The sequence below is a fragment of the Mesoplodon mirus genome (genome assembly GCF_964341445.2).
Source record: "Mesoplodon mirus genome assembly, chromosome: 3".
Lineage (NCBI taxonomy): Eukaryota > Metazoa > Chordata > Mammalia > Artiodactyla > Ziphiidae > Mesoplodon > Mesoplodon mirus.
This window is the reverse complement of record NC_138978.1, coordinates 155,017,898-155,030,157: the sequence shown is the minus strand read 5'-3', so window position 1 is coordinate 155,030,157 and position 12,260 is coordinate 155,017,898. Positions and strand designations below refer to the sequence as shown.

The window sequence follows — 12,260 nt, the reverse complement described above, 5'->3', positions numbered from 1 at the left end:
GATTCAGTGTTATATTTTACTGCTGTGAGAATTGAATCTCTAATCAAAAATAAGCAAAAACCAAACATTCTAGAAATAGCATTTCAGCTCATATTCTCTAATTTGGTCTTCATATAGGATAGAATTATTATATCTTATAAAAGTACCTTTTGAGCAGAAACGTAGCAAACAATCAATTAGCAAAGTGGTTCAGATTCCATTCCTGTTTCTGTGATCTCATATAGTAATATCCACAGTCTCAAATGGCAATCACACCATATCATTAACGCTGTTCAGATTCTCTCGTAGTCTGGATGGCTTGCAGGAAGGGGCATTGCATTCTTCAGCTCCTTGGTTTTGCTTACCAGCACAAGCCTACATTTAACCTAAATGACCGGGAACAATCCTGGTGTTCCTTGCTAGTGGATTGGGGTTCGCTGTTGCCTAGCGTGGGATGGATCTATAATAGATAGAACCTGCTTATACATTTTATAGAAGTGATAATTGTGGATGAAAGTTGGGATCAGCAGGGTAAGAAAACTTTAACTATTGTTTTGCTGGGTGCTGTGGATTATATTTCCCAAGGTCTCAGCTGATCATTTTTGCCTCCAAGGTGACGTGTAAAAGGCCCTAGCTATGGCAGATAATGCTAGGATAACACCTTTTAAGATGCTTTTCTCGTTGGTTCTTAAACATTAAGCCCTTATATAGTGCACTGGAGAGAGAAACGGGACAGCAGTGGCCCGAGAGATGATGAGCATCCCTGCAGGGCAGACTGTCTTAGACTTCTCCAGGATGTCCTCAGAATCTAGCCGACTTAGACGTACAGGAAGTGCTTAATGAATATTTGTTAATATCCATGTGTCTCCTGGGCTTGGAGAGCAGAAAATGAGTCAAAACAACTGCAGATACGAAGCAGTGAATGCATGTAGAAGAGTTTCAAACTCTGTTTGAATAGGACGGAGGAGTAGGCAAACATTACCATCCTTTCCCACCTTGAAATTGTGTCTTCTGGTTTGTTTGGGTTTTTGCGTTTTGTGCGTGTTGTTCTTGCTGTTGTTTTTAGACTCCCATTGTACCTTCCTTTAATAAACACTAACATTCCTTCCTATTGTGAGATTTTGTTTTTTTTAGTTCTTTGGTTGTTTTTTTTTGTTTTTATTAACAAAAAAAATTAAATATCCTTTAGTTTTTCTGAAGAAAGACACAGCGGGCTCCTCTGGCCATAGGATGATGTCAACACTTTTCGTCATCCCTCTTTTCTTCTTATTCCCCCAGTTTTGAAAGTATGGTCTTCAGATTCTAAGTGGCTCTTCTTCAAAGACCTATCTGCTTTCACAGTGAACTCTTGGTACTTAAAAGGTCTTTGATGACTAAGGACCCCCTTGCTTGCTTGGGTTTCTACAGGAAGGTTTTCTCCTTTTTGAGAACTGGCTAGGTTATAAACATAAAAGGTCTTCCATGAATGGCTCCCAGGCAATTCCTAAAATCTCTTGAAGGAAAAGTTTCCTCACATGAATGAGTGGACCTTTTACTGTTTCCTGGAGAACTGGCCCTGAGGCACAAGGCAGGCACCAGAGGAAAACCGAGAACCAGTCTGGGGACAGGGAAAGAGCATGGCAGTGGGTACTGAGGAAAAACCATGAAGGAAGATGGAGGATGCAACCGAAAACATGTGCTGTAGCTTTGCATGAGAAGAAGGCTTCTGAAGTCTGTGTTTCCCTCTTAGTTCAGGTTTTACTGAGCTTTCTCCTAGGAGATGAACTAATAGTGTGCATCATTAGATTATGTTTTTAGGCATAAATCTGTAAGGTTATAAAAGCCCTGAGCTTTGCTTGGACTCGATAGGGTGCACACTCCTTGAAGCAAAGGTGCTAGTGTAGAGTATTTTTGTTGGAGCTCTTGGTTTGCTGAATGAAACCGTGGAACCTGCGACCCTTGGCACTTGCCATGTGCAGGCTGGCTGTCTCTTTCCCCTTGAAATGGGAGACATGCAGGCACACAGCAGGTATGTGGATCATGGGAATGCATGGGACCACCCTTCTGTGATGGTAACTCACCTTGTGTGAAACATTTGAAAAATATGCCAGAGCTTGGGGACTTGACCTTAGTGAACAGGGGAAGAAAGGAAGCCAGAAGGGAACATGGCATATTTTAACTGCAGCAATTCAGGTTTCTTTAGTCTTCAATACTTTGATTCATTCTCATGCTGTTTCTTTTAATTCGTTTACAATTATTGCTTCAAAGTGTTTTCATTTACTCTGATTCTCTCCTATGAAGAATGAAGAGGCAGGTCATGACTTCCCCTTTTCCCTCTATCATATATTATTGCCAGAAACTCCCTCAACAAAGAAAAAAAATACACACACACACACACACACACACACACACACAAAGGTGGTGCCTTCAACTTCACAGGATTTTTCAAAGTATCCTATCTAGTATTAGCTGCAAATTGTGCACATTCAGAAACAGCAGAGCTGCTACTTCATTACCAACAAAAGATTTTAAATCACAAGTTCTTATATGAAACCTCTGTTCCTATTTGTTAGGATTTAGAATCCATGATGCCTCTAACCAGCTAAGGATATAATGACTAGGTGAGGTCAAGGCAGTGTCCACTGAGCTCAGAGTGGTGAGTGGACACAAAGGTTTTCTACAGGTACCAGGGACTTGTCTCTGAAAAGCAGTGAAGGTACTTGTTATGTACATACATCGATTTAGTCAACTGATATTGACAAGAAGTCAAATTATTGGTTCGATACTGGACCCTGTAAAATGATTTTGAATATTTTAGGTGAAAGATAGAATGGTAGTAGGAAAAATAGGTTGTTTTTCTATTAAGACATTAAGTTTGACTAAAAAAAACTTTAGATAACTCCGAGTGTTGGTCCTTCTAATTTGAGTGTAGGTTTTCCCACCAGAGACAGACCTGGTTGTCTTTACCCTGTCCCGTAAACCCAAGAGGAGAGAAGTAGAGACTATTTTGTCGAGCCTGATTCTTCTGCTCAAATAGGTGTTGGGTTGATATGTAATGATGTCCGTGATACCAAGGTAGAGGCAGTAATAATTAGCTCTCAGGGCTGATTGCCTCTCTCCAAGAGAGCTGGGCTTTGGGTCACTCCTGAGTTCCCTTGATTGACATGCCAAAATTTTGAAGAAGTACAGAGTTATGGTTACCAGGAGCAAAAAGGTTGTTAGCATTTGCCAAGAATTAATACCTAAAAAGTGTGACTGTTCTAGAGGTAGCTGTGTTCTAAGAGTATGGTCAAAGGAAGTGGAGTCCTGGGATGTAAAGGCTTGGGATGAGGAGATTTCTAAGTGCTTAGGTAATTCTAAGTGCGATTTTACTGGCGAGGAAACAATAACGCTGTATTAGTTTCTAGAACAGTGGTCTAGTCTGAGGTTGATGTTGTGCATGGGCACATTCTGTCTGTCTGAACTTTGCTGCTTGGAGGATGTACTTTGGGTTGGAAGGCTCTGTATCACATTTGATTAGATTTTTTGTGAGTCACAGACGGGGAGGGTGAGCCTGGCTCTGAAAAGCTTTATCCTGTCCATGAGCAGAATTCTCAATGATTTGGCCTATTTGCCTTCTACTCTCCCAAGCCTTGGGGTTAAAGAAATGGTGTGTCTCCAGAAGTTTTTCAGGAGTGCACACACTGTTGAATATGGCTTTGGCAGCTCTGCTCTTGTGGTTGTCGAAGTGTGGAAGAGCGTTTTCGTTCTTGGTCTCTTGTTGTGAAGAGCTGGTCCTTATCAGTAGTTCATCCTGCCGGCCCACAGTGAAATGATGTGATGAGAACGCTCTCAAACTCAGAGTGAACGGGACGTGGCACCTGCCACATCAAACAAAGATAAACACAGGCAGAGGTCACTTTCCATCTTCTGTAGACCTGACCTTTATCGACATCACCTGTGTATCCTGCTGTGTACATAAGGTTTCACATCCAGAGGCATCGATGTCGTGGGAATGTATTCCAAGTATGTGTTTTTAAGGTTATTTGTCCTTCTGTTTCCACGAACAGATATCAGTATTACCTGCAAGTCAAAAAAGACGTGCTTGAAGGGCGGTTGCGATGTACACTGGAACAGGTGATCCGGCTGGCGGGCTTAGCTGTGCAAGGTAAGAGAGTGGGGACCGGTGTGTGACAGTCCGTCTTCTGTTGGATGCTGGTGTTGCTGGCCTCTCTGGAAAAGTTAAATTTACTTAAACGATCCCTTAGTAACTCTCACTTTTCATTTCAAGGTATCTTACATTAAAAATGCAGAGATAGTGATTTTTGGAGGCAGGATGTTGGATTTCTCAAAGCTGTTTGCAAATTGCTCATGCTTGTATAATTTTAGTTTTATTTGAAGAAACAGCAGCTTTCATCCCGCCTCTAAGTAAAGCTACATTGCAGGGTTGGTGGAACATTTTCTTAGAATTTTTTCACTGCCCAACGTGGTCATATTTTGTGGCTTGACGCTATGGCTGTGACTTTCACATCAGTTTCAAGTGTGAGAGCTTAAAACATTGTAGTGTAACTTATTCCGACACAGTTAAAGAGAGACATTTAAAAATGCAAGCTTGTAATGTGGAACAACAAATGTGTGTTAGAGTACATTTATCTTTCAACTTGTCCTACTTAGATTGACCAGACACCTATGTTTTTATCTTCTCTGAATTGTTACACATATTTACGTAACACACCATGTAATTTTTTACATATATTTATACATTACTCTTTATTGAGGGGTAGCTTCATTGTCTTTGGTCATGTTGAAAACAAGATAAAAGTATAATTTTTAAAGAGAGACAAGTTTCCCTTGTAGTCATGATTTTCTTTAAAATCAGGTACCGTCCAAATGCAAGCCTGCCAGCCGCCAAGTCCTTGCTGTGTGGATTGTTGTTGTAGAAGCTGAGAACTGAACTTCCCATCTGTAACTGCACTGAAGTTAAACCTTTTGGGTTTGAAATGTCTAAAGAGGCAGCCTTTCCTTGATAACTTTCATTTTGGGGGTATTAGCGGGTTAGCGATTTTTGTTGGACGTATGATTCTTAGTAGTTAGCTTCTCCTGTTCCCCTGTGGATTGGAAGTGCGCAAAATATGTTGTATCTCATCTGTTCACCTAACACTGGAAGGGGAAGGAGCAATGCCCAGAATGATATAACGAAACCATCCGTGGCTATAACTGAAAAATCATTAAAACAGTGGAGAAGACACCCTTAGTGGGGAGAAGAGAGAGAAGATCCAATGGGTCTCTCATCTTCATATTGGGTCTTTCTCCTTTAAAATGCTTCCTTTTCACTCACTCTCTTTTTTCCCCTCTCACTCTTTAATCATTGGGCTCATTACAGGCATCCTGGATATTGGAGGACCCTAGTGATAGCTTTCAGGCTGAAGGAAGTTGGTGAACTTACTCTGGGTTCCCTTTTCCTTGGGTCCTTGAAGCTCACTGTTCAGTCTGATGAAACCTCCTCTAGCTATAATATTTGTAAAATAATTTTTCTGAGAACACTTATTGGGCAGTTAGAAAGCCACATCAACAGAGATAAAAGTTGTGATGAAATATGACAACAGATAACTGACCTTGGAATTAGGCAGAGCTCACGATCTTTGGTGATCCTGAGTGCCTCACCTTGTTAATTAGTTATGTGCTGAGTTTGTAGATGCATCTTTGCCTTCTTGGTAACGGCCTTCTGTGTGGATCCCCTCACTCTCTAGTTCTTGTTACCTAAAAGATACCTGAATCCATGCCTACCTGATGCTAAACATTTTACATGAAATTAAAATTTCATGCTGCTTTGAGTTTTTTTTTTTTTTTTGAGAGCAAGTAGGATTAGAAGCAAGACATTTATAGATTTATGATAGAGGCTCACTGTATTCATTTTACATGTGCTCAGACTTACAACTGTGAGATGAAAATAGGGCAAAACAGAACTTTGGGCATCTTATAACATGTGGAGTTGTTTAGGAGGTGTAAAAATTTGCAAGGATGCTTGCCAAGGGTGATTTACAGTGGGAATTTCCAGCTGCAAATATATGAGGAGATGCAGATGGGTTTGGCTCTTCAGTTCTCTGAATTAACCTTGAGTTAAAAAGTCCCCTTGGCAGATATTATTAAGATATGTGTTGGTGAATATTTAATAAAAAGATAAATATAGATTTGTTTTAAATTTTTAAATAGCTTAGGAATCACTTTCAAATTTCCCCATTCTTTCTAGAAAATTATGTAGCAGTGCTCACGTGCTGATATTTACATTATTGCTATGTAAAAGTGGTAGTAACATCAAATCCATCTTGGCATTGTTTTTATTTAATAATAGTACAGAAGTAGGATAAAGTGGCGAGAGTAAATGTGGTGATAAATTTACCCTATTTTATTCCATCTTTAATGTCATATAATAAAGACTACCCTCCTTCCCCTTCTTTTCTTTTCAGCTGATTTTGGAGACTATAATCAGTTTGACTCTCAGGATTTCCTCAGAGAATATGTGCTATTTCCAATGGTAAGTGTAATTTCCTTTTTCTTAATTAATTTTCTACCTTCTTCGGATATTTAATTCTTTCGTTTGAAAATCTCAGAGGAATTTACACACATATTCCCTAGGGAGAATCTCCCTGCATTTATAAAGTAGGGACAAGTTTTGTAAGACACTGAGAAAGGTAAAGATGCCTCTTCATACCTCCTCAAGACACTTCCCTGCCCCCGGCCCCATCACACTAGCCTCCACTGCTATGTTCTATCTTCCTTTCTGAGCACACCCAGCTTGGTCCCATCCCAGAGCCTTTGTACTGTGCCTCCTTTGCCTGGAATGCTCGACCCCAGGTCTTCTTATGACTTGTCATTCAGGTCTTGATTCAAATACCACCTCCTCAGGGAAGCCTTCCTTTTCCTTGACCATCTGTATTATACACTCCAACCATCCAGCACTTCCTGCCCTTTTATGTGTGTACTTCAGAGCTCTTTCAGTATCTGAACGTGTTCATTCTTTCATTTTTATTGTCAGCTGGAATGTCAGCTCTATGGTCCTTAAGCAGGGACCCTATGTATCTCATCCACTGTTGTCTGGCACATACTTTGCATGCATAAAAGTCTGTTGAATGCGTCCATGAAGTAAAATGTTTATTCCTGGGTTAAATTAGGGATGAGGCTAGGTTTTTATCCCTGGAGTATTTTTGGTTGTTTTTTGGTAGCTTTGGAGTAATTGAGAAGAGCTTTCACGAGGAAAGTTAAAACATTTGAAAAACCATTTTAGGGAAAGGCTATACCCACTCCAACATTCCGGCTCTGATTTTAGAAATCACGAGCATTTACCGCTTTTTTTTCCCCCTGAGGGATAAAGTTATATAAGAAACGGTGCTTGTTCTCAGGGCGACGACAAAGTGGCTGAGTCAATAGGAAGTTTGCAAAATCCTAATGCAAATCCAAGTGTCACGAAGTATGATAGGGATTCTATGTGGGGAGAGGTTACCTGTTTTGGGAGCTGAGGGTAGGTTGAAAGGCTACTGGCGTGTGAGCTGCATCTTAGAGGATGAGCAGCATTGCAGCAGGCAGAGAGGGAAGGAGCAAGGGATGCTCTAGACAGAGGGTGGAGGAGCAGAGGCGAGGCGGCCTGCGTAACTGGGTGGGAGTCCGCTGGCCAGTCTGACGGCCGCTCAGGGGTGCGGAGGGGAGCGGTGGCAGAGAAGCCTGAACCATCTGAGGAGTTAGAACGTGTGGGCTCCGTCCAGGGGTTCCAGACCCCACACTTTGAGGACTGCTGGATTAGAGTAATGAGACTGTTTGCGGAAGGACGTCAGGTAAGAATCTGTTGTGGTGTTCTCGGCAAGACACAGGAATTAGGTGTTGGCAGTGAAGATAAAAACGAAAAAACAATGCAAAAGATATTTTGGAAGTACAGTGGGCAGAGCTTGGCATCTAAACTACTATGGCATATGGGAGAAAGTAGAGGGTCTGGCGACAAAGGTTTTAAGTTTTGAGAGACTAGGGTAAGTAAGGTTGCAGTTATTTCCTGTGTCAGTGATGAGATGAATCTAATTGGTCCAAAACTTAAAAAAAAACTTTTTAAAAATTTTTATACAATTCTTAAAGGTTACTTTCCATTTACAGTTATTACAAAATGTTGGCTGTATTCCCCATATTGTACAATACATCCTTGAGCCTCTCTTATATCCAGTAATTTGTACCTCCCATTCCTTCCTCCCCGACTCGTAACCACTAGTTTGTTCTCTATATCTGTGAGTCTGCTTCTTTTTGCTATATTCACTAGTTTGTTGTAGTTTTTTAGATTCTACATATAAGCGATATCATACAGTATTTGTCTTTCTCTGTCTGACTTATTTCACTTAGCATAATGCCCTCCAAGTCCATCCATGTTGTTGCAGATGGCAAAATTTCATTCTTTTTTTATGGCTGGGTAGTATTCCATTGTGTGTGCATGCGGACACACACACACACACACACACACACACACACACACGCATCTTCTTTATCCATTCATCTGCTGATGGACACTTAAGTTGTTTCCATAGCTTGTCAGTTGTAAATATTGCTGCTGTGAACATTGGGGTGCATGTATCTTTTAGAATTAGTGTTTTCTTTTTTTTCAAGATACATACCCAGGAGTGGAATTGCTGAGTCATATAGTAGTTCTATTTTTAGTTTTTGAGGAACCTCTCTATTGTTTTCCACAGTGGCTGCACCAGTTTACATTCCCACCAACAGTGTACAAGGGTTACCTTTTCTCTAAAGTGGTCGAAAACTTAACCTTATTCTTCTAGGTTAGGGAAATACTGCAAAATCTCTAACTTTTTATGAATAGCTCTCTCCTTATTCTTCTTCCCACCAAGATAATAGCAGTATTATCTGCTGGGCCTGCTGTTTTTTATGCCTTATTAATTCCACCGATTAAATCAACCTCCATTCAAAGAGATTAGCGTATTACTTAGCTGAGAAGTTCTTCATAGGACTTGGTGTCAATATCTGTAACATCTCAGAAGCTCACTCAAAAGTCAGGATGTTTTCTGGTGTGCTCGGCGGGAGGAAAGTGAAAGTGATACCTTAGAATTTTAGAGAACGTGTATGTTTGTGTCAAATGGAGACAATGAATTGGGTTGATGATTTTTCACAATTTTTTTTTGTTTTTTACCTTTCTCTCATTAAAGGTCTTTATCATATAGCCTTTAGGCAGAGATCAGGAGAATTTTCAAAGGTGATTACGAGCATGAGATGTATGAGTTTGTAGGTGGTAAAATGCTTTGACAGGTTAAAGTGCTGTAAAGCAGCAAAGGAGTTATTTTGTGTATCGTACCTTTTTCAGAGTAAGACCATGTCTGCGCTGGGCTCTGAGCAAATCAGTTTTTAAAACAGCAAACACCTCATTCAGTCTCATTGTGCCAGACAGATATTGATGTGGTTGTCCTTGGATCGAAAACTTCCCTCTTTGGTATAGTAGCTGCTAGTGACAGGTGGCTATTTACATTCAAATTGAAATTAATGAGCATTAAATAAAATTAAAAATTTAGTTCCTCAGTTGCATTAGCTACATTTAAAAAAATGTTCAATAGCCACATGTGGCTCATGGCTACTGTACTGGAAAGCTTGGGTATAGAACATTTCCATCGTTCCAGAAAGTCCTGTCGGACAGCCCTCAGAATGACATGGCAGAAGCTGATGTCAACATGCATATCTGATTCGTGAATATTCCTAGGCTTCTGCCATCAGTCATGTATCCTCTCCTCCGCCCCACGACCCTGACCCCTGTTGTAGCCTCAATACACTGTGGCCTGTGGTCAGGAGGTTTAGAGTATAGGGGTCAAGTGTTCTGTGCCCATATCCTGGCTGTGCCACTTACTGGCTGTACAAACTTGGGCAAGTTATTTAACCAAAGCCTCCATTTTCTCATCTAAAAATGAGGATAACAAGCCTAATCTGACTGTGAGGATAAAAGGAGAGAATGCATGTGAAGGATTTAATCGGGCACATGGTAAATTCTCAGTGAGTGTTTATTTAGTTGTCATCATAATCATCGTTGTCCTCACATTATTATTATCATCAGCATGATTTTTTTGTCTCTGTTAGGCAAGCACAGGATGCTGAAGAGTGTGCTTTCCAGGCAACAATACTCTATGCCCTTTGAAATGTGAGCAGACAGAGGACAAGCAGAGTGCATTAATTATCATTCAGCGGCTTCGCATAACTTGAACTCTACTCAATACCCTGTAATGGCCTATATGGGAAAAGAGTCTAAAAAAGAGTCGATAGGTGTATATGTATAACTGATTCACTTTGCTGTACAGCAGAAACTAACACAACATTGTGAATCAACTATACACCAATAAAAATGAAAACAAAACAGAAACAAAAAAACTCTCGCTTGACAATATGAAACTGACACGTTGCATATTGAGCTCAGCTCAGCTCAGTCAATGTTTATTGATCGTCTACTGTATGTTGAGAGTTTATAAGCTGGCATTGTTCAAAGCCCTGAGATGGGCCCTGGAGGCAGTGTGGAGGCTTGCTGACCTTAGGTGCCTGTCATCTAGTAGAGGGAGGGAGACAAGGATAAAGGGTAAGATGAGTGTCCAAATAACTATGTAAGAAAGACAATAGGTAGACTTTGGTAAGAACTCTAAGAGAGACACACAGGGCAGAAGAGGTGGGTCCAGAGGGGGAAAGGCTTCTGTCCCACGTGAGAGAATATGGAAGCCCTGTCCAGGGAGTGGTAGGTGCATCAGGACCTGAAAGATGGGGTGAGACGTGAAAGCAGTTTGTGTTAGGAAGAGTCGGCCTGAGGTCTTGAACCCTTGAGAGAAGAGGTCTGAAGGGACGGCTGAGTCACACTGAAGAATGGTCTGAATGCCAGGCCCAGGTGTTGACCTAATTGAGTAGGCAGTGGGGAGCCATGGAAGGTTGCAAACTTTCTGCTTGGTTCCACTAGAGCTTTCAAAGGGAAGAATGCATTCCTTTGGTGGGGGAGGGAAGATGGGATGAATGGCTGTGTTTGATCTTATAAAGTAACCGAATTTGTCAAATGGCATTTCTGCAGCCGAGCAAAGAACAAAGTTAAGTACACAGGGCGCTCCCCAGGTGTGCAGCTGTGTGCAGGCTCGCTCTCTGCCATTTTTCATCCGAGCGCAGCCACTCTTGCCTGGCCCTGTGGTGGGACCACATACCTCAGGGAGGCCCCAGACACAGATGGAGGCGGAGGGGTTGAGTACAATAGCAGAGGGGTCCCTTCGGACTTTTTCTTCTTTCAAAGTAGGAAACAGCAGTTTATTGGAGCACTTTTTGATCTTCAGTTATCTTTATTTTATTCTATTGCCACATGCCTTTTATTAGCTTTTCAAAATTAATATTGAGTTATTCCTAATACTCGGTACCTAGATGCACAGACACAGCTGGATTCCTAAGCCACGTGGCATCTTTGTGATTCCACAGCATAAAACTGAAAACATCGAGCTTGTTTCCTATCATGGACTTGAGTTGTTTCAGTGGATGGCTAAACAGAAAACAGCAAATTAATCAGTAACACATGAAAAATGAGAGCTGCCAGCAATTCCCTCCGTCTTCTCTAAGGTTTCTCAGGACCATCTGCAGAGCTATAGAATTTCCAATATATAGTTAGGCTCGCATGTTCCAGCTTTAAGAAATACTGATTTTCTCCAGTTGCATCATTTGAGATGGGATGTTTCTTGCAGTTTGGGGGGTAATGTTTCATGAAAAGCTGTTAAATTGGACGTAATCTTTATATAAATGATATTTTAGAACCAAGGGAATGAGGCGTTTTGGATGTTTTCTGTGAAAACATCAGTCCCCCGCCCCCTCAAGTGTCTTTGATGAGCCTTGGAAGGCTCACCGGGACACACAGCTCGGAGCCCCTTCTACGCCCCCTCTGGAGCTCAGAGGAAGACGGAGCACATCTGTGCCCTCCTTGGTGCTCACCAGCCTGGGGGGCGTGGAAGTTGCACCTGGGAAGGGCAGAGGCATCTGGGCCGGAGCCACCGAAAGGGATGGGATGAGCTATAGAATCTCCATGCCTGTCAGTGTCTCAGGAACTGATCGGTCTCCCCGTCTTGGATGTATTCCTCCAGACTCCATCTCACTTTCCTGCTAAATGTTTAACAAGCCCTTTAACTACTCCCGCCGTCATTGAAGGGGAGTTGGGAAGCAATGTGTCCAGTTGACGCTAATCCCGTGGGAGCCAGCACAGCACGGGTCCAGGGGCCTGGGATTCAGTTGGTCAAGACACCAGCTGGTCAGCTCCCCACCTGTTACTTTCTGGAGCTCCGCTG

General features: G+C 41.7%; 1 protein-coding gene across 3 annotated transcripts in view; it reads left to right on the top strand.

The window, feature by feature from the left end:
- Nucleotides 1-12,260, top strand: part of PTPN14 (protein tyrosine phosphatase non-receptor type 14) — a 175,751-nt gene that overhangs the window by 114,976 nt on the left and 48,515 nt on the right. For 2 of the 3 annotated variants that reach the window (XM_082615025.1, XM_082615026.1), the window contains exons 4-5: nucleotides 4,008-4,105; nucleotides 6,405-6,472. In XM_082615025.1, coding sequence (XP_082471151.1) covers nucleotides 4,008-4,105; nucleotides 6,405-6,472 — 166 coding nt within the window. Of the gene's footprint in view, nucleotides 1-4,007; nucleotides 4,106-4,898; nucleotides 4,992-6,404; nucleotides 6,473-12,260 lie in introns of those variants that run through there. The other variant, XM_082615027.1, reaches the window with a different exon arrangement.